This window comes from Propithecus coquereli, unplaced genomic scaffold (assembly GCF_000956105.1).
Source record: "Propithecus coquereli isolate 6110/MARCELLA unplaced genomic scaffold, Pcoq_1.0 Scaffold335, whole genome shotgun sequence".
Taxonomy (NCBI): Eukaryota; Metazoa; Chordata; class Mammalia; order Primates; family Indriidae; genus Propithecus; species Propithecus coquereli.
In genome coordinates this window covers 192,907-216,335 of record NW_012149008.1, presented here as the reverse complement: position 1 = coordinate 216,335, position 23,429 = coordinate 192,907, and the positions used below count along the sequence as shown (strand labels likewise).

At 37.4% G+C, this 23,429-nt stretch overlaps 1 protein-coding gene across 1 annotated transcript in view; it reads left to right on the top strand.

Annotated features, from left to right (window-relative positions):
* The window catches only part of CHCHD3 (coiled-coil-helix-coiled-coil-helix domain containing 3), a 303,246-nt gene that overhangs the window by 186,173 nt on the left and 93,644 nt on the right, over positions 1-23,429 (top strand). The window contains exon 5 of the mRNA XM_012650619.1: positions 18,923-19,006. Coding sequence (XP_012506073.1) covers positions 18,923-19,006 — 84 coding nt within the window. The remainder of the gene's footprint in view (positions 1-18,922; positions 19,007-23,429) is intronic.

The window sequence follows — 23,429 nt, the reverse complement described above, 5'->3', positions numbered from 1 at the left end:
CAGGAGAGCAGGTGTTTGTCTGGGAGATGCAAGCAGGCTGAAGTTGGGAAGACCCAGGACAAGTTTCATGTACAACAGTACAAGCCACTTGTATTTTCCCAGGTCACTTCTTATTCACTTCTGCAACAAACTTTTGGATTCTCATAGGACTTTTATGGGCAGAGGAAAATAAAAATAATTTGAGCTGCCCATATCTTTGGATTCCTTGGACCTTTTCTTCGTCTTTGTCTTCCTCCTCCTCTTTGTCCTCTTCCTTCTCTCCCCTCGCCTTTTTAAAATTTCGAAATGTTAAGGGGGTACAGATATTTTTGGTACATGGATAGCTTTTATAATGCTTAAAAGTCAGGGCTATTAGTGTGCCCATTACCCACATAGTGTTCAGTATACCCATTAGGTAGGTTTTTACCCTTTTCTTCCTACCCTCTCCCTGCTTCTTGATTTCCAAAGGCTTTTGCTTCTCTCTGTGCCCATGCATGTCCATTGATTATTTCCAAATTGTTAGAGAATAGATGCGGTGTTTTTCCATTACTGAGAAATTTCACTTCAGATAATGGTCTCCAGTTCCATCCAAATTGCTGCAAAAGACATTAATTCATTCCTTTTTATGACCGAGTCCTACTCCATGGTATATATATACCACATTTTGTGAATCCACTCATGAATTGATGGGTACTTAGGTTGATCTCACATCTTTGTGATTGTGAATTGCGCTGCAATAAATATTCTAGTACGGGTGTCTTTTTGATAAAATGACTTCTTTTCCTTTGGGTAGATAACCTGGTAGTGGGTAGTGGAATTGCTAGATCGAATGGTCAAGTCTACATTTAGTTCTTTGAGGAATCTCCATATTGTTTTCCATGGAGGTTGTACTAATTTGCAGTTCTTTGGGCCTTTTTATGGGTTCGTTGGCAGTGTCTCCTCTGACCTATTTGCATTGTGATGGTTGGTTGCTGGGCACGATAGGATACTATATAAAGAATCCTTGCTCTTCCTTCCAATGTGACCTGAAAATAGTCTTTCCTGTGCTCTGGCTGAAGGTGATACTGACAGGTACTTCGATGATGTTCTGGGGTGGCCCCTAACTCTGTGTAGATGGGGGTGACCACTTCCCATGTTGTTCCTATCAGTGCCCCAATCCCAGGGTGTGGGCTGCTTTCTCTCTCCCTGCCTCAACACCAGTGTGTTCATTTAGATACTGGGCAAGCCTCCTGCGGCTACTGAATCTATATTTGTGGAACTCCTGTCTCCTCCACCTTTTTTGTCCATTTTCTCCTGCCCTTTTAAACATTGATTCTTTATGGTTGAGAATGGGCCGTGCTTCTCTTTGGGCCCAGTCTGTGATAACATCTGCTGCCCTTAATTATTCTCCTTTACTCCTCTTAGTGTTTGTTGTTTTTTTTTTCTTCTCCTACATTACTCTTCTTTCACCCATACCATGTCTCACAGCCAGGATAGATAGTGTTCTGGCAAACTGCCAGCCAACTCTGGTTGGTTGGACATGCTTGCCTAGAGTGCTGTGCTGGGGGGGATCGTGTAGCACCACTCAGATTTGGTGGGTCAGGAAGGGCTGTGCTGGCTGGGCAATGTCTGCCGTGGGCCCAGGAGTTAGGACTGGTGACATACTTGCCTCTGTCTGCTGTATCTTGGAAACAGACCATTGCTAGCCCTTTGCTGATCTGTAATACACCACTGTGTTCAGTTTGATCAGGTTAGAGGGAGTCAGGTCAGATCAAGAGAAATGGAAATAGTAAGCTGCCTGCTTAGAGCTATCTCTTGGCACAAGAGAGATGGAGAAAATGACACACAGAAATGCACAGTATTAAACTGAGAGATAGACATACAAAGGGGAACTGCAGAAATAGACTTTTTCCTACTCACCTTTCTCTGTCAAAAATTCAATCCTTGAAATCCCCATAGTTCATCAGTGTAAGACAGTTGAGGAATAGAGAGTATGCATTTAGGTAAAGCTACCTGTGTCTGTTAGGAACCTGAGCAATGCAGGCAAATGTAGGAGCCAGAGGAGCTCTTCCTTTTCTGTCAGCTATGCACCAAGCATTTGGGGAGCATCTTTTATGTGCTTGCAGGCACTTGGCTGGGCTCTGGTCATACAGCCATATAAAGACATAATCCCTGCCCTTGGGGACTTCACAGTCCACCAATTTTACTTTTACTTTTATAGTATAAGTGTAGTCATCCCTTGGTGTACTCTGGGCATCAGTTCCAGGACCGCCTTTGTATGCCCAGATCTGTGCATACTCAAGTCCCGAAATCAGCCATGTAGATCCTGCATCTGCGAAAAGTTGGTCTTCCATATAGGTGATTTTCGCATCCCACAAACACTATATCTTTGATCCACGTTTTTTGAGGACAAAAAATTCCACGTATAATTGGATGTGTGCAGTTCAAGCCTGTGTTTTTCAAGGGGCAACTATATATGCTTGTGGTTATTTCCTGATGCAAGTTTTTCATAGGAAAACCTGTGTCTGATTATTTTCTCCTTGTCACTCTTGCCCTTAAGCAATAGCACTTTGTACAACGCCCCATGCTTAGGAGTTCCTCCATAACCATTGCTGAGCAAATTGTGTGCTGTGGGTTGCAAGTGCCATGAAGACTTTCTAAAAGGGAACGGTCAGTAGAGCCTGGCATGGCTTTGTAGGGAAGATATAAAGGTGGTTGTGTTAATAATGAAAGAGTGGTTGATTTGAAAAAACAACTAACATCTCGGCCATTTATTGGCTGTGTAACTTGGCCTCTTTTCATTTCTGTGACCCTCAGTGTGCTCCACTATGAAGTTGGGTGATAATTTTGGCAGGGTTTATTTATTTTACTCCTCTGCTTTGCAGTATTCTAGGCATAGCTTTGAGAATTTAATTAAGTCCTAGCATTGTTTTGAGACTTAAATTAAACGATGTAATAAATACAAAAGAACTTTATAAATTCTAATGTGCTGTACAACTATCAGTGTTTATTAATCTTTGTTATTAGAAGCAGCTTTCCCCAGACTCCTGAGTTCAGGGATCTGTCCATCCCTTTGGGTCCATCTTCCATTTTGTTGAAGTGTCCACAGAAGCCTACAGGAGCCTGCCTGGCCTGGACCCATACTTGGGGCAAGGGCTTATGCTTCTGACCTACTTCTTGGGGCATTTTAGGCACTTATTGAAAAGGATGATCTCTTCATTAGAGGAGGGTGTAGAATTTTAACCTTTAGTGCATACCTTACAAACTTAGGGCCTCAGATGTGAAAGGGTGCTTTTAAGATCAGAAAGCTAGGTAAGTCATGAGTTAAGAATAAAGTACAGGTTACTTTGACTCAAGTTTTGGAGATGGCACACGAAACATCTCAGTGAAATACCTGAACAAATCCTAAAATGAGAATATTTTAAAATTTACAGCTGGAGCCACCATGCTTTTTGCAGGGTTGGAGGTTTTATATATAGTAGTTATATAGTAGTTTTTCATTTAGGATAAAGGACTTAAAATTTGGTGTTAGACTGTAGCATATTTGAACTTTTGATGGACGGACACGGGAGAACTCCCGATTACATTTTCCAGTGAGATGGCAGCATAATTCTCCTAAACACCAGATTTCCAACCATAGACTGAGACTGATGATTAAAGAAAACAATTCCTCATGCCTCATGATGATATATCCCAATTTTTCTGTTTTTTAAAAATTATATTTTCCTCTTTAATTTCATTTTAGAATAGGGTATTTGATCTCTGAAATGTGTCAGTGGCCAATCTCCAAATGACATGCTGTCAGTGGTTATTTCTATTTGGAGATTTTCCGTGGCATGGTCAGTGGTGTGTATTGTGTTCATTCTCGTACATTTCCCTATGTTTTGGAGCGTGGTTTGTTTTTTCAGTTTTGCAGTTCACTGCCCTCTTACTAGAATTTATACCTTGTCTTTAGATGATATTCAGAAAGTGCTGGTGGAAACATAACTGTCACTCAGCACATGTAGGTCCTGTTATATCATACCTGGATCCTCTCGGCAGTCCCCTTAATGGTTTCCTTACTGGCTTCTCCCTTCTCTCTAGTTTATCCTATACACCAAGAGTAAGTAGTCTTTCTAACGTACTGTTTTGACTGTTCAAAACCTTTAGAGGCCCCCAATGGCCTGCAGGATGAAGTCCAGATCTCTTAGTCCGTTAAGTCTTCCTGCAGACTAGTTCCCACTTATTTCTGGCCCTCTTAACCATAATTCCCTCTTCAGCTGATATACTTGCTGAACCCTCCTTTCTTCCCTCTGTGTCTCTTGTTTATTGTCCCCTTTCTTGTGATGGCCTTTGACTCTGTCTCTGCCCATCTAAATCCTGCTCATCTAGCTTTCAACTCCAGTCCAGCTAATCAAATCCTTTATTTTCCATGCAGCATTTACTGTCCTTATCATATATTATCTTTTATTATGGTTGTTTGTGTTTACAACCTGTGTACTGCCCTCTACCCCAATTTGTAAGTTCCTGAGAAACAGCATTTGGAGACAGGAATGGATTCTTAGTAGTTTTATAGTTGTGTGTGTAAATGGGAGCTTCAGGATTGTGGTTTATGGTCATTGAATGAGATGCAATAGGCTAGTTATTTATTGCAGTCTACCAAGTCCAGCTCAGTGTCTGAGGGTCTCACATAAAATAGATTTTCATTAAATGCTTATTGAATAAGTGAATAGATATATTGAGTTTGTTTTGTTCTTCAGATGGGTAAATTATTTTAGCATTCAACTTTACATGTTAGCATGTATATAGGGTATGGTTTATTTCTTCCAGCAGGAAGAGACACATTCAGAATGTCCCAGAGTCGTTTATGGACTATCATGAATTGTGTCGTTTGCTTAGATCATGGCTTTGTGCTTAGAGCTGAGTAAGTTGACAGCCAGGCCGTTCTATCAACCAAATTGGGAAAGTTCTCTAAAGTGTTACAGGAATTATTTGAACAATAGATCAATTAATAGTTTCATGTTGCATTTCATCTCTTGAGGATGCAGGCTACCTCAGGTGACAGAAAGCTCCAGTAGGACAAAAGATAGCTTGTTGCAAAGACCAGCTAGGCAGTCTTTTTACAAATATTCCAGCTGGCGCTCAGCTCTTCCTTGATCATGTCATCATTACTGCTGTATTCATCTGACACCAGACAAAAAGAAAAAAGGAAAAAGATAGGGGGGCTTGGAAGGGAGTTCCTTCCGTGCTTAAACCAGGCTTGTCACACTGCAGGGGCACAGTGTCTGGTTTTAATAATCTCATAGGTCATTATCAGTAGTAAGATATAAATCTATTTCTCAGAATTTTTTTTCTTTTAGTTTTTTCAGAAGATTGCGAAATGTCACTTATCCTCATCTTTCAAGAAAGTGGTAGAGGGAGTGGTAACTTGCTTGTTTTCAGTTTCAGATTAATAGCAGGTGGTAGCCATTTTTCAAAGCAAACAGTTTGTCTTTTTAGTTCAGTTAGAAAAAGCACTAATTCTTTACCATAGCCTAGAATATTCTGTGCAAGGTGATCACAAAACATTCAGCATTTAAAAAAATTGAATAGTTGACTGATATTGTAAATGTTTTAAATAAAAAAAATTTTTAAATTGACAGATAACATTATATGTATTTATCATGTACAACATAATTGGAAGTATATATACATTGTGGAATGGTTAAGTCTAGCTACTTAATAAAAGCATTACTTCACATGGTTACCATTTTTGTGGTGAGGGCACTTCACATCCACTTCTCTTTGCATAATATTGTAAATATTGACAGGCGCAAGCCAGAGCTGTCAGTGAAATATTTGTCTCACCATACTAATTGAGTTACGCATCTTGGTTATTGATGCTTACCATATATGTCTATTACTTTCAGTGAAAATGTTTCCATGCAGCTATTGTGATTTGTGGTCTGTAATATCTTTGTCCTCTCTGCAGTACTCACCTCAGTTAGTAAACGCCCCTGGAAAGGAATTCCATCTTGGAAGCTCTGTAGATGATCAACCCTTGCAAATGCACCAGTAAAGCATGCTTTTTAATATGAATGTGTGTATGTGGTGGCTGAGATGGGGTGGTAGTGATGTTACATTTGGAATAATATATTAAGAATTTTATTTTTGGATTCCTTTTTATTCACAAGTAGGTTGTTAAGAATATCTGAGATATTGTTTAGTATGCCAGTTTTAAAGTGTGAGTCAAGATAATCTGTATTCTGTTCTTAACTTATGACTAAGTAGCTTTATGATCCTAAAAGAATCTTTAACATCTGAGGGCCTTGGTTTCTATGGTATGTTTTTGCCTCTGAGGTATATGATTATTTCTCCTTTTGTCTGAGTATTTTTGATAGCTGAGAAATATGGCATCAGATATCATTCATGGTTTGCCAATAAGATCATGACTTTACATGTGATATACTTGTGCTTGGTTTAAAGGCTTAAGGGTGGGAGTCACTCTCCTCTGGGCTAGAATCTGATCACTTAGCTCCTCAGTCTGAACAGTTGCTAGGAGCTTTCTAGCCTCTGATCAAATGATGGATTAATGAAAAGTATACTCACAGGAGGATGATTTTTAAGCCAGAAAGGCAATATATAATTAAAACAATAGCCATAACCATAAAGCAGACGGGATACCCATGTTCAGGTACTTAATGATGTTCTGACTTTCCAGCATGCAAAACCAAATCAAAATTATGGGATTGCTTTTTATTGATGGGTCCAAACATAGAGAAGGGTCTGCCTGGTGAGCTCCCATGGGAAGAGTCAGAAATTCTGTGTTCAGGAGACAGCTCTTCATCCAGTATGTGGATTTCAGACAAGTTTCTTGTCTGCTACTGTTTCCTTAACTGTAAAGAAAATAAAAATAAAAAGGTTCGTGTAGAAACTGTACTAGAGTTGGCCCTTCATATCTGCAGGTTCTGCATCTGCAGATTCAACCAACCACGGATTGAAAATATTTGGGAAAAAACCAATACAAAATAACAATACAATAGTAAAAAAGTAATATGAATAAAAAACAAATACAGTATAACAACAATTTACATAGCATTTACATTGTGTTTGATACTATAAGTAATTTAGAGATGATTTAAAGTATACAGAAGGATTTATGTAGGTTATATGCAAATACTATGCCATTTTATATCAGGAATTTGAACTTCTGTGGATTTTGGTACATGGGTGTCTTGGAACCAGTCCTCCACAGATACCTGGGGATGATTGTACTTCACATTGCTGGGTAGTGAGGCCTTCTAGTGCGATCATGTAGTTACAGGTCTTTAAAAGTAACGAAGATGTTCAAAATTGTAAGTCGACATTTTAATTACATCAGTTGCTAAGTTTCTTAACAGCAAACCTCTGGTTAAAGGTACCCCTCACACCCAGTGTACAAAGGGCTTCTAGAATTTGAGGCCCCAGAGTTCTCTGCTTCCTTTGGTCTTCCCACACCTGAATACAAATAGGGGTGAGAGAACAAAGCTAAATCTAAACAAGGCAGGCCCAAGGACTGAGTCAGACAGGAGGGCTGATGGCTTCCCTCCTGTCATCTTGGCCTTCACCTCCGTGCGGCTTCTGCAACGGGCAGATCACAGCTGTCCTCTCATCTCTCTTCAGCCAACTCAATCCAGGAGCTGACATGGCTTGTTTCCATCCTACCTTGTATACTCTGTTGCTCTCTATTGAGATGATTCATGCTTTGGGTGCATTCTCTTCTTTCCATCCTTCCCTTGGAAGATTCTTTCCCTTCTTGCTTTGTTTAAGGCTGAGTTTATCACTAGTTATTCCCATGATCTTATCTCTTAACTGCCTTTCCTTGGTTAGGTAAGCTGGAGGCTTTTTTAGAAGTAATTTTTATCCTTTAAATATTTTTCCAAATTTCACTTTCCTTGGAATATTGTAGAGTTGCAGCTTACTTCAGTATTTAAGATCAACATGTAAGGTAAAAATTTCTTGTGTTCAAAGTTACTCTTAAGAGTCCAGCACTGCTAGTTTTTCTTCCATTATTGGGTCAGTGGGTTTCTTTAGTGGAGCACTAAATGAAAATGCTGACTTGGTTAAAGGCTTGGTTGAAACCTACATAACTTCAACCACTGTAATTGCATTGGCTGGGAAGAGATGCTTACCCTATGAGGGTATGTGGGAAGTGAGACAGGCTGAGAGTAGAGCTGATGTATGTCTCCTGTCCCAGGCTTTCTTGTGGAGCAGGTGGAATCCTGAGCACTACTTAAATTTTTCTCCCTCCCGCCTTCATCCTGGGCAGTTGAGTTTGCATAAGCTAACTGGGCATAAGATGTAATTGTACCAGCCTCTGTAAAGAGCCATAATGAGATGAAGATCCTGATGATGCCTGACCCATTTGTATGTAGAAAACGAGAACTAGTGTGATTTTTGTCAGCAGCTATGAGTTGAACTTGTTTTAGAAAAGTGGCCCCTTCCAGCTCCAATCTTACCTATTTGAATTTGCCAGATGGTGTTAGGTTCAGGAAGGAGCCCAGTGTATATTGCTAAGCCCTGTTGTGGCAGTTGCAAACCCACTGCCGGTGCCAAGTCAGACAGAGAGGGAACATCGCTGCTGCCACACAGCGTCTGCCCCTGGCAACCAGGTGTCACATACACATGGTTATTTCCAAATGTTGTTTAATGTGCGCTTGTTGCATCCTAGCAATTTGGCAGCAGAACATACGCATTTATTGAATTTCCTCTGGCCTAGCTGTATAGTAGATTCAAAATGAATAATAGAAGAAATGTTGTGGTAAATGTAATGCATAAAATGTGATGTTAGAGGGATCTTAGATATTATTTAGCCTATCCCCTCCCTGACTTTTAGAAATAAGAAAACAAACCCAAAAAGATTATTAGCAGCCAAGATGAAATTAAAGCTTCAGTTGTCTGGTGCCTATTTTGTTGCTTTTTCTACTACATAGAACTGTGGGCTAGATGGTATTCCATAGGTCCAATTAGATTTATTTATTCTGTTTGACATGGAAGTTGATGTTTAAGACCTATTCAGAGTCTGTTGTCTAAGACCTGCTCAGAGTTTGTTGTCATCATTTTGTTTTGTGTTAACTGGCAAACCCGATGATGTGGCAGCCATGGGAATGTACCCTTCATCTCTGTCTTTAAGAGAGAATCTACTATGAAGAGTGTAGTGCAGTTAGCTCAAGTTATTGCGCTTTTGGGATTCAGTGCATGCTCTGGGGCTCCCCATCGGCCTGGCTGTTTACACGTGGTCTCCTTCCTTCCCTTTCTCCCATTGCCAGACCTGCAATATAGTCTGAGACTCTCCTGCTTTCTCCTGTCCCTTCTCTCCTCTGTCCTTCCCAAACATTTTCCCTTGCTCAGTCTCTTCTACTGTAACTGTGTCTCAGCATCTACATCCCAGGAGACCTGAACTGACATAGCACACAGGTGGTTTGGAAGATAAGATACTTTTAGTGTACTCTGCATTAACTGTTGCAGAAAATCTTTTAAAATCTCTTTATATTGAGTAGTGCTTAAAATCACTACAGGCGTTTGATTAGTCATTTTTACATTTTCTTCTCTTAACATCACACCAACATGAAAATAGAAGCAGAGAGCGATGGGAAGTGCACTGATGTCAAGAGGCAGGGGTCTTAAAATCAACTCTCTCTCGACCTTCGAGAATTCCCTTAGCCACCAAGAAACTTGGAGCCTCACTTACTTCCTATAAAATGAACTGGATGATCTCTGGCTGTTTTTTCCAGCTCTGAATGTGAAACAGATTGAAGAAGTTGACTAGCCAATTGGTCCCAGTAGTGTGAACATTAAATCTAAATCTAAATTGAACAAATGCAAGTTACTACAAAGAAAAGGAATTCAGAAGTTGTACAGTAATTGTCTCCTTGTTATTGTCCAATTTATTTGTCAGATCAGTGACACCAAATGCCTTGGCGCAGATAGCGCAGTTTAACTAGCATCTCTATGTGCAAAGTGCTTCTGAGATTTTTAATCTCCATGGTAAAACAAGATTATATGTAAGTGTCTGGAAATGGAAGTTTTATTCCCCACAATATGGAATAAGAAGATAGAGACATTTTAGTATAATTGCACCTTAAGTTACATAGCTTAAAATGCTTAGTACTTCTTCCCACTCTATTCCACAACAGCTGTGGTTTAGAGTTGAGACCACCTCGCTTTTACATGAAATGGTTGCATTCAGTAGTTGATAACACCAATCTATGCCACAGCTGAATTTGATAATAAAACCCCTTCCTACTCTAAGTCCACGTAATCGCACATTTTATTGAATATGGCCCCCTTTACCACTTTTTCCTCTTTCAATTTTAATTCTTAGCTTTAAAGTTTTTAAGCTTGCTAATGATTCTGTGACATAGAGTCGTCCTTATTTATTTTATAGAACGTAGTCTTCTGGAACTTTATGTTTTATATTCAGTTGCTGAATTTGGTTCAACGTGGTCTTTTCTTTTAGACTTGATGCCTGTTTATATTCATCTGTGTCTTTCATAAACGTGTCGTAGCTGAAGCTGCGTAGTGTCATTAGAGAAGATAAAACTGCTTTTTGAGAATTCTGAAACCCTAACAGTTTATTTCGCTTTTGATTCAGCATTTATTTAATGTTTCTTATACATACGGGATTGTGATGGATATATATTTTTAAATGAATGTTGGAAGAGGAGCACAGAATATATGTCACTGAACTGATGAGGTTATATATTTCAGCACCTTTCATATTGAAATTTCATGTTGAAATGTCATGTTACTGTGTAACATGAAACTTGTAAGTTATAATGGAATCACAGTATGCCTTGTTCCCAGGAATGATATATAAAATATTTAACAACAAGTATGGCATAGTCACTGCCCAAGCAGAACAGATGTTAAACAACCAGTACCAGTTCATGTCAACTGAATATCAGTCCTGCTGAACTGAACATCAGTTAAATGAATTCAAAAATCTTACGTGATAGAAGCCTTGATTCTGGTTTTTATAGAGTGCTATAGAAAAGAGTGAGCTTTGTACTTGTTTTATACTTATCCTCCTTAATTAAAAAATAATGAATTAAAATTTCCAGTTTTTTCTCTCGCTGGGAAATGCTTCATTACATAGATGTGAGCTGTCCCTGTTGCTTTTGTACATTATGCCTTCGCAATTCAACTCTACTGCCAGGTATAACACACGTAGACCCCAAGCCTAATTTTACGACACAGACAGACATTTATTGAACAAAAATTTATCAGCAAGCATGTACAAAATATTTCGTACAACCTATTATGTAAAACCCAACAAAGTCTTGGATTTTTTTTAAGTACTTTTCTTTGCAGCAAAGGTTCACCCAAGGCAGATTAGACTGCTTATGTGGTTGGCCTCAGACAACCAGCAATCCTCTTAAACCGGTGGTTCTCAACAGGGGGCAGTTTTGCCTCTTAGGGGACATTTGGCACTGTCTGGAAACATTTTTGGTTATCACAACTCAGGATGGGGGGCGGGTGGTGCTACTGGGCTCTACAGGTTAGAGGCCAGGGATGCTGCTAAACTTTCTACAATGCACAGGACAGCTCTCTACAACAAAGAATTATTTGATCCAAAATGTCAGTAGAGCCAAACATGAGAATCTCTGTCTTAAATGAATGGCTGCTCAGAGATCAATTCTGAGGCACCATCCCTAAAGTTAGAGCTATAGGCCTCATTGGATTCACATAACCTGTTCCTGCAGCAGATGTAGGAGTATCTTTATAATATGACATCTAACCCTTATATCTTTTTGATAGCTTTCATTTTACTAATAAGAACCCATTTGTAACATTTATCATGCTGGTTAATGGACCATTTTCACTAATAAAATTCTATATCCAACAGTCATTTTACTAATTAGCAAAACATCACTGTTTATCAACACATGGATGAATGAGCCCTTCTGGTAGCTTCCTCTACTTTTTGAGCTTCCAATTTTGATCTACTTGCTGATTGCTCTTGGATTGTGCTTACTTGGGTAACATGGTATGGTAGCATGGTATGGTATGGTATGGCAGCACCTAGTTCAGAGCTTAAAAAACACACATAATGTCACACTGTGTACACGGTGGCATTTTGAAGCAAATCATGGACATTAGGACAGATTTCCTTCCTGGAAGATGTGTCTGCTTACTTTGTACAAACTCATCCCCTCAGTGCAGTTCATTTAGTTTAGCCACCATCTACTGAATGTTTCCTTTGTGGGAAGTACAGATCTAGGTTGAGTCAAAGATACAGAGAGGAGTAAGATCCCTTTCTTGTCTCACAGTTTACAGTTAAGGAAAGGCACAGTGGGTAAGTAAACATGTATGATACAAGGCAAATCAAAAACAAGTGCCATAAGAAACCTACTGAAAGATTTTATTAGACGCAAAAGTGGGAGACATAACAGGGGCATAACTTGGCAAAAACCACAAGAAGAAAGTAATGTTCAAGAGCAGTTTTGGAAGATGGGTGCTGGGGTGGGTCGGAGCATGGCCATGTGCTGATTTAGCAGAGCCAGGATGGGCATCTGGGTCTCCTGTCTCTTCACCAAGTGAGTTTCCTACTATGTCATAGTGCCAGTAAGTTCTGATTTTGAAATAAAACTAGAAAACTGGAGAAGTAAATGTAAAGTTTAAACCTCCCCCTGCAAACTGTAGAAGAAATCTTACAAAAGTGGTTGTGGTTTCATCTATGAATAGCACTTAATTGTGCTGCTTTTGTGGAGTGCTATGGTCTATGTAAAAGTTGTGAGAGAACTTCTGGAAAAATTTAAAGCTAAATACCATTAGATTGCTTTTTGTTCTAAATTATGTACTCCAATAGTCTCCTCTCTTTATTCATTGTTGACTTTACTTTTTAATTTAAATCTTTGCCCTTGCTTTCTTATTTCAAAAGGATAAGCATGCACTCCCAAAAGTTGCAGAGGACCATACTCAATGGGCTGTTTCCAGTATGACGTTAGTATTGCAAAAGCTGAAATGTAGACCAGGGTTCTTGAAACTCTTCTGGGAAAGGCAAAACAAACAAACAAAAACAAACTGACTTGACCCAATCCTGGGGGCTTCAGTTTGAGTTCCAGACTTCAGATAAAGAAGTCTTTTGGAAGAGTGTGCATTTATCTTTTCTCTGTCTGGTCTGTGTTCAACCTACGTGAGGTATGGTGGTGTTAGTGGACATCAGTACAGGGGATTGCCTACAGCTGATGCTTCTGCCTCTAAATAGTCACCAAAAAGTATGATAATGTTGATAATAGGTTGGGCATCATTTATGTTCACCTAGATGAGTTACCCTCTTGAAGGTCACCTTCTGGTGTAGTTTGGAAAACAGTGCTTTAAATATAGTTCTTTGTTTATTAGCATCCCTTGGTAAAGGCTCAGTGAACCCTATGTAATTTCTTATTTATAACGCAAGTTGAGTACTCAACTAATTGAATACATGGCTACTTTAATTATTCTGTTACGGCTAATTGATATTCACAGTGATCATGTTCTACAGCTTCTAAATGTAGTATTATGTTACAAGTTTATGGTTCAGCCCCCTTCGATATTTCAGTTCTTTTTCTTTGTTTTATGTCAGCGTATAATTTTATTAGGTTCATATATATTGTTGCTCATGTAGTTCTGACAAGGAATAAAGCTTTTTTTCTACTCTTACTCACTGATTTACCTATATGAGTTGTAAGTTGATAGGTAGATTTTGCTTACCACAGATTATCCATATCATTGTGAAAGATTAATCTTTCTCAGTTCATTATATGTATGTTTCAGATGGTTGTGAGATTTAGAATAAAGGAAATATAGTGATTTCCTATTTAGGTTGATACAGAGCTGTTGCCTTTTCTCAGTCCTAGTAATTTCTGGTTGCATAATATCATCCCTTGGAAAACTGAGCAGATACCTGCTTTGTTTTCTACCTTGAGTTATTAAAATTGAATGCCAGTGTTTTAAAGAAGTTTGTCATTTAAAATATACAAGTTTTCTATAGCACAGAATCTTGCCTTAGCATGCTTTGTTCTTGATGTACGAAGTAACAATACATTGCCTCTGAGCTAAGTGATTGTGATGTCACTGAGTTCCCAACTGTCATGTACTTAGTGCCATACCTTAGTCCCCAGGAGCAACAGGCTGAAAGGGCATAGTGATGCTGAAAAGTTTGCGCTATGAAGAGATACCTAAGAATATATATGGGAAGGTAAAGTTCCCATCAGCAAAATATGTCATATCCGCAATCCCAGTTTTATCTTGTATTGACTTTATTACATCCTTTCTTGTAAAGCACCTTCAAGACCTTTCTGAGAAGAGATAAGTCTTTAAGGAAGTGAATACTGTATACTTCATTTCTAACCTAGCCACCAACACTTAGTTAAGACATCAAAATGTTTATGGGTTGGGTTTCTTAAAACTTGATTTCTTTATTTTCTTTGTTTCTCTTGCTTATGTTACTCTAGTTTTCTATAATGATCCACTTAAGCACATTCTGTCATGTTTTCAAGCCCAATCATGTTATCCCAAATCTGGCAAGATCTGAAAACTAATCAGTGCACATTTCTTCTAGGAATAGTAAACAGGAGGTGGGGGGAAATTTTTTATATTCTTTTTTCCCCCCTAAGAAATGATTCTATAACAATAAATAATGTTATAATCCTCTTTGTTTTTATTTGTTCATTTACAATGATTCTATATCTGTTATAGGGTTCTACAGAGAAGTTTTATTTCCATGCAGTTGGTTTACTGCTTTTCTTAAGTTGAGTGTGACTCTCCATCCTCAATAGCTATTAGCTTAGTCAGTGTATTCTAGGCTTATTTAAGTTTCAGGATTCATATCGTGTGACTTTTTCTCCTCGCATCACATTAACAGTTTCAAAGCAATGTGCCATTAAAGTGTTGTGGCCATGTTTCTTGCTTTGTTATTCCTCCCAGTGGATCTGACTATTGATTCTGTTTGTCATCGAGGGAGAGATTTGTGCTACAAGCCCCTATAGTTTGGTGTTGTCAGGTCTTTGAAGGTATATCCCCTCTTTCATCTTTAGTGTGCATATCTGACCTTTTGGAATGTCGCTTTAAAATTTTTCAAAAATTATATCTCAGAAAAGCGAATGGTCATATTCCTGCACATACTTTATTAAGGTTGTAATCAGCTCTTCAAAATTAAATTTGTTGATTGGTGTAGTGTCCTCAGTAGTGTCTTCAGCTCAAGCAATATAGTAGCATTGAATTCTCTCCGTGTTTTCTGAATAACTATAATGGAATATATGTTTGGTATCTTTGCATTTTTTTTTTATCTCACTGTGTGAACAAAAGAAACATTATTTAGTGTGAGTGTGCTTTAACAGCCATCATGGGTAATATCATACATTGCATGGGAGAGCCGGGTGTTAATACATTAAGGAGTTAGCATGGACATTATTTTACCTACTATCTGTAATTGTTCAAGTTGTTAACACAGATTTTTGGGATTGTTAATGAAATTGCTTAATAGTTCACTCTTTTAGATACTATGTCATGTTAACATTTCCATCTGTTAGTCAAGCATAAACATACATAATATTGTGTTTAAAAGGTAATTTTTTCTGATTACAGAATAGCTGTTCATTTTAGGAGATAGGGAACAGTTCAAATAAGAAATATGCATATCATGACCACTGTTAAAATGTTAGCATGTTTCATACTTTCTCCATGCCTGTGTAAAAGGCATTCAGCCTTCTCTCTCTCTCTCTCTCTCTCTCTCTTCTCCTTCCCCATCCTCCGTTTTTTAGAACTTACTGTACATTCTATGACTTGTGTTTTTTTCTCACTATTTTGTCTTAAAAAATTAATTATTCTATTAAAACATCAGTTTTCAGTGGCTTTAATGTTTGATCATATGGTTGGGTTAAATTCTTTTTAATCAGTCCCCTATTGTTGGGCCATATCTTATTTACTCAAACATCTGTTGTTCACACTTGTTTGTTGCTTTAAATAATGCTGGTTGTATTTTCTTGGATATAATTTTTTTTGCACTTAATACTTGCTAGGGTTGAATGCTTAGAAGTAAAATTGGTCACATGGTAAGAAGATTAATGATAATAAAGATTTATACACACATCCATACATTTATAGTTATTTTTATAAATTTCAGTATGCTTCATTTATATTTATTTTAAAAATTTATATTTTATGTTCATTTTTTTGATATACAGTTCTATGACTTTTGACACATGCTTACCATTGCGTAACCACCACCATAATCAAGAAACATATTTGTTTCCTCAGCTCAAAAAATTTCTTCCCTTTGCCCCTTGACTATAAAGTTTATTTTTAATTCTGAAAATATAAAGAAGCAAAAATAAGAAAATAGAAACCACCCGTAAGCCTACCACTCTGTTGTAACCTCTGTTGACATTTTATAGAATACAGGATGGTTTTTTTATTTTCCCTCTTTGCTACAAAAAGAGGTCATACTGTCCTTCGTGTTCATAGTCTTTTCCTTTTTTTCTTTTTTACATAGTATACTTACCGTATATACATTATTATACCATTCGATTGTTTTTTGTTTTTGTTTCTTTGGAATTCTAAGCAACCTTATAATGAACATCTTGGTATGTTGCCTTAATTACGTAAGTACTAGAAGAAGTACAGTTTTTAGACCTCAGTGCATATGTACATTATTAAGACGGATTACATTTTGTCAAGTTAATTTATGAAATGGTTATAGCAATTTACATTATGACCAACAGTGTATAGGAGAGCCTGTTTTCCTGTACCTTGCCAATATTAAGTATTATTATCTTACATTTTTGTCATTTTGGTAGATGAATAATGGAACATTATTTTAATTGCATTTTTGATTTACTGTGGAGTTGGATTTTTTCATGTCTTTATTGTTTGTATTTTGTGTGTGTGAATTGCCAGTCTGTTATTTTTGTATTTTTCTTTTGGCTTTTTTGGGTGGGGGGAAGGAGGAAGAATAAGGCTGTTTTTAAGTATTCTATATGTTAATAACATTAACTCTCACAGTTACATGTTGGGATTTCTTTTCCTCTTTTTGCCATTTTCTTATTCTTTTGACTTTATGATATTTTTTGGTTTTATGAAAGTTTTTATGAGTCCATTCTTACCTATTTCCTTTATTTATATTTTGAGTGTGTGTGTTAAATTTAGAGAAGACTTTTTCTCTTTAGGGTATGTAGTCATGTATATTTTCTTCACACTTAGTTTTGTCTGTCAAAAACTCTTTCTCCATTTATTTTTTCTTTTATATTCCTAACAGTCCACTAAAGGTTTTACTGTGTTGTACTAAGGAGCCATAAATTATATACTTACATATGAATGTATTTTTATCTCATCTTACTATTGTATTTTTTTTATTTATTCATATGCATTCCAGCAGCATCAACTTTTCATTGAAATCTTGTATTCACACTGTAACAGCACAGTGATGTTTAAATGTGTCCTAAGTTAAGCATTTTATCTTTTTTTTCCCCATTGTCTTCTTTGGTTTGCGTTTTAGATATTATCCATCGGATTTCTCTGTAACATTAGGAAAAAACAATACATACTTTGTTAAATAACTGTTTGTTTGTTTTTAACATGCTGCAGGATATGGAAGACAAAGTAAGTAGCAAAACAACAACCTACAAATGTGCAAATGAGTTCACCCAAACTAAGCAGGTAGTTGACAGGCACCCTGACATCTGAGCCAGGCAACACTCGATCACTTAGCAAAAGAACATGGTGCACGGCACAAGGATGGTAATGCCAAAATATATACTTGCTCTATTTCTTATAAGTAATAGTCAGTCATGCACCCAGCATTCACTGAGCAAAAGATATGTTAAAAACTTTACTAACTCAGAGTTATATTGGGAGGTCCCTTCCCTCAGAGATAAAGGTGAATTAAACGTAATATTCAAGATACTAACAACTGTTTAAGAAATGCATTTTTGGCCAGCCATTGTGGCTCACCCCTATAATCCTAGCACTCTGGGAGGCCGAGGCTGGCGGATCGTTTGAGCTCAGGAATTCGAGACCAGCCTGAGCAGGAGTAAGACCCTGTCTCCACTAAAAAAATAGAAAGAAATTAGCTGGACAACTAAAAATATATATAGAAAAAATTAGCCGGGCATGGTGGCACATGCCTGTAGTCCCAGCTACTTGGGAGGCTGAGGCAAGAGGATCCCTTGAGCTCAGGAGTTTGAGGTTGCTGTGAGTTAGACTGATGACACGGCACTCTAGCCCAGGCAACACAGTGAGACTCTGTCTCAAAAAAAAAAAAAAACAAGAAATGCATTTTTTACTAATCTTGAAAAATATCCATAAGTAGCCATCTTTATCATTATTTTTTTAAAGAACCAAAAATATTTTATTACTTATTTTTTGATTTTGTAAATTTAGAAGTGAACTAAAGGTTTTTTAAATTACTTTTAATTATTTTTATTTATTATCATTATGTTAAATTATTGAAATAAACAATTTTAGTAGTTTTTGCTTCCACCCATCCAAGACAACAAATTCTTTGTCAAAAGGGAACTAGGTAACAATGCATATGTTCATATGCAAGTTTCACTGGGCAATTTAAGAGTTCCCAAACATAAGATTTATGTACAAAATGTAATTAAGGCTTTTTTCAAGAAGGTTAGTAACCACGTTTCTTATGCTCAGAGTAAAATCAAAGTTTTTATTGTGCAAAATATTAGTCCTTGAAATTATTCTTTGAAAGAGAAGTTAAATGAGACAGTCTGTAGTGTGTTGTATTCTGACATTTCCAAATACATTTGGACAAAGTAGGACACAGCTGTTACAGTAAAAAAAAAATACAATGCAGACTTACTCTTTACATTTAAATGCGGCAATCATCATCTTATTAATCTTTTTCTATGGCAGAGACCTAATAGATTGCAAAAATCTTTAGCTTTGTATACTTATTTGTAATGCAATTTATACTTTGCTTTGCTGTTGCTGCTTTTTCTTGATATAGTATATTCCTCGTTTCCTTTTTTAGGCTAAGCAGCTGGAAGAGAAAGACCGAGTGCTAAAGAAGCAGGATGCATTCTACAAAGAGCAGCTGGCTAGACTGGAGGAGAGGGTATGACTATTTCTTGTTATTGATTCTCTTCTTTTACCACATCTGCAGCTTTCCCATATATTTATTTAAAAATCAATAAATGAAGGCCTATAACTGCATTTTCTTGTTAAAAAGTGGCCAGGAAGTGAAGAGGCCAAACAGGTAGTTCATTCTACCTCGGAATGTCATTTCTTCTTTGGTCATTTTGGGATGGTTGTGTTACTGGTTCATTGATACATTTTACCACTTACAAACTGCCCCAAATATTTCTCCTTATATGTTTAGAATCCATATTGCCTTCAGGTCAAACAGTACAATGCTACTCTTCACTCCCCCAAACATCGACTAAACTTGAGTATATTTTTAGAAATGGTAGTGTTTTAAAAGATATATTTTCTTTGTGAAAACTCTGTTTTGCTGCATTTGTGGCTAAGAAATGAATGTCTCTTTCAAGAGTAGTAGATAGGTCCCGAAGAGTAGAACTTAAAGAGAAGAGTTAGGAGACGGAGGAGAGATAGTATGTATGTCTAGTCAACATGGACCTAGAATTTGACAGAGATGCAAAGGCAGGAATTAGGACTGAAATACAAGAAGGCAGTGGCTTTAAGAATGGGAGTTTGAGCACCTCATCAGTGCACCCATTCTAAAAGTAGATTTGTTACCTAGATTAATTTCATGCACAGACTGTGAGCTGACAGAGTGAGTCCTCTCTTCCTTTTGATTGAGTCCCCCCAGATTTGATTTGTTTAGAATGTGTTATTTGATAAGAAAGTAGGAAAAAATAAGAAATACACCATTAAACCCCACTCAGTACAGTTATTTATATGTTAAATGTGTTTGCCGTCTCCGTATGTCACTGGGCTGAGTGCTTGAATATAGGGACTATTTTCTCATTCATTCAGCAGATATCTACTTAAGTACCTAATATAAATTAGGCCCTGGTCTAGTGCCAGATATGTACTAGTGAAGACAATGAACTTAACAGCTGCTTTCATGGAGCTTAAATTCAATTTAAAGTCAGTACACGTGCTGTATGGCAGGTTGTGATAATTTGGAGAACAATAAAGCAGGGAAAAGGGATTCCCGGGGCCCAGGTTAGGCATGGGTTGGGTGGAGAGGGAGGGTCCATCTAATGAGATGACATTTGAGAAGAGAAACAGGGAAGTAGTAATGGGGAAGCAAGCCAGTGCCAAAGTCCTGAAGCAGGAGTGTGCTTGACACGTTTGGGATGGCCAGAGGTTTGTCAGCAGAAGAGCGCTCTGACTGTTGTCGTGGGCAAGAATTGAAGCAAGGAAGAATTACTAAGAATTTACGGCAATAATTCAGAGAAGAAATGGCAATGGCTACGGGTCAGGGTGCAAGCAGTGGAAGTAATGATGAAATGTGGTTGGGTATTTCAAAGGTAGAGCTCACTGGATTTGATGATGGTTTGGAACATGAATGACAGAAAGAGCCAAAGGTACTCTAGGTCTATGGCTTTTATAACTATTAAGAGAAGGATGGACTTTCCATAGGGGAAAACTCTTAAGATATGGACTGGGATGTATGTGGGTGGTAGAGGAAATTGGGCATTTGATTTTGAATATGTTAAGTTTGGGACACTTCCTAAGACATTTACATAGAGATGTCGAATAGGCATAAAGTAGAATGGTTTAGAACATTAAGTGAGAAAATTTTTCTGTAAATGGCCAGATAGTAAATGTTTCTAGCTTTTCAGGCCATGAATGGTTCCCTCGCAGCTACTCAACTCTACCTTTCTAATGTAAAAGCAGGCAAAGCCAATATGTAAATGAATTAGTTTGGCTATGTTCTAATTTAAGGACACTGAAGTTTGAATTTCATGTAATTTTCACATGTCACAAAGTTATTTTCTTTTCAACCATTTAAAAATGTAAAACCAAAAATGGATGGTGGGCCAAATCAGGCCCACTGGTTGTAGTCTGCAGAACTCAGGTTTTGAGCACAGTCTCTGAGGTCAGATGCCTTGGATTTAAATCCGTGAACTGGCATTTACCTGCTGTATGATGTGGAGCATTTTACTTATTACCCTTTTAGTTTTTTCATCTGTCAAGTGATGGTATAATAATACTTTCTTCACTGATTTGTTAAATGAGCTAATTCACATAAAGCACCTATAATGCTGTCCAGCACAGAGTAACCACTCATTCATAGTGGCTATTACTTTACTTCTGCACCTGACATTTATGATAAATGTTAGCTGAAATAAATGAAAGTGAAAGTTTTTGAGGTGATTAACCTAGCACCCACTTTTCCCCATCCAATGATAGTTTTCTTTGCCACCATTTTACAATGTGCTGTATGAATTTGCCGTTAATCACTGTCAGGTATGAGCAAAGGCACTGAAAAATATTCACCCATTTCCCATAGATCCACCAGTTTGATTGAGACAATTCATACTGGTACAAGGGACTGAGAGGATTTGTTCTCAACAGGTTAAGCTCGTCTGCTTGGCAAGTAAACTACTGTTTTGGCATCAGGTAGAGCAAGTGGTAGAAGATCAGATGGCTACAATAGGATGAGATCAAGTCATTGTGGTTGTTTCTTCTTATATAGGCAAAATATACTTTTTTCTTTTTTGAAGATCAGGCTGGAAAGTAGTACTCCGAGAATTTAAACTGAAAGCTGGGAAGCACCGGTGAGCTTAGAATCCTGAGGTGGAATGATCACACTGCTATTAGTTAATACTTAATAACTTCAGTATTTAATAATATGGTAGAAGGAAGGCTAATCAGGGAGCCAGAAGGCATGCTTTTGATACCTAGCTGTTTGGCAATTCACCTAATCTCTTGTGGTGTTTGGTTCTTTAAAATGAAGGTGGTACTTCTTCCTTGCTCACCTTCATGGGTGCGGGGCAGATACAATGATATATGTAAAAGCCCCTTGAAAACTGGAAAGAGCTTGTAGGGTATCAGCTGTTGCCTTTAAAGACTATCTACTTTCCATTATGTACAAGATGCTAATAATCCGTAAGGTTGCTTTAGTATTATTCAACTTCCTCATGTCTTCTGTCATGTCTTCTGCCCACTTCTATATAGTCATGTTTTTGTTTATTACTGCCATTTCCAAAATACCTAAGCTGAATTTGTCCAGTTGGATTTCTTCCAGAAATATGTGAGAGACATTTAGGTCTCTAATGATAAAGCGTTTTCTAGGCTTCATGCAAAAGATTGTGAAGGGGTTTTCTCTTGCATTGTGACAGCAGTGAAAATTACAATGTCTAACCATTTCTATTAGGAATTCTGCACACACTTTGTGTTAGAAGGTGTAAAAGTGCTGAATCCAATAATGCATAATGTAAGAAAAATGATTATAATGTTATGATAACTTGCAGAATCATCTAACTTACTGTGAAATCCAGGTTGTCTGTGGTTTAAAAGTGGATATAAACAGATATCTTTCTCCCTTTTAAGCAGATGAAATGATGAAACCATGAAGTCGATACCAGGTGGTTTGTCATTAATGGAGAGGGAAGCATCAATGAGTCTTTTACAGAATCATTCTGAGGGTGATCCCTGAGATAACCTTACCATCTGTTAATCAACTAGATTAACAAACACAACTTGGGTACATTATCACTTTTGATGACTCATTACTGAAACTATTTATTTTTATTGGCTTGATGCAATTTCTTTTGAGAGTATGAATCAAAGTCCACTAAACATGTGAAGCATATTTAGTTCTATGATACAGCTTGCTTTGCTTCTGGGATCTATTTCTATGAACTCTTTACCAATTAGATAATTCCGATGTGTGAATGGAGCTGTCTCCACCCAGGTATTTATATGGGCTAGTCCACCAGGAGTCTCAGATCATTTTCTCCTTTCACTAACTCATTAGGAGTAATAAGTTTAATTTAGCTGGAAACTGATTTCACCCTTCTTAGCAGCAGTATTCAAAAGGAGCAACTCTTTACTGAGAGAGATTGAAGCCATTTGAAAAGTTTTCCAGGTTCTTATTTCATAGTCAGATGTTGATAAGTTATCAAATGGCATCGACATAGATGTGAAAGTAAACATTTATCTTTCAGGAACATTGAAGGGATCACATTTAGATGTGTAGGCTGATTGAAAACTACTTAGAGAGTATTAATTCTTGGTTGTTGGTGTAAGAGACTTGGAGAGTGTTACTTCCTGGTTTCTGATTTGATGAGAAGCAGCCTAGAGAAGTTTTGAAAGAGAAAGTTCTTAAATGTTTTTAAGAAATGGTCTCCAAGTCCCTGGGAGAATTCTGCTTTTTTGTTTTTCCAACTTAATTTTATTATTTTATTATTTTTCTAACTTTATTTTTGCTTTGTTTTATACTTGACAAATAAATCCATAATGCTTTATACCTCTCTATAGGATGCCATATTTTATTTATAGTAATGGTGATTAGTTATGCATGTTTATCTTGCAAACTCCTTGCAGGCAGAGCTCATTTTCTT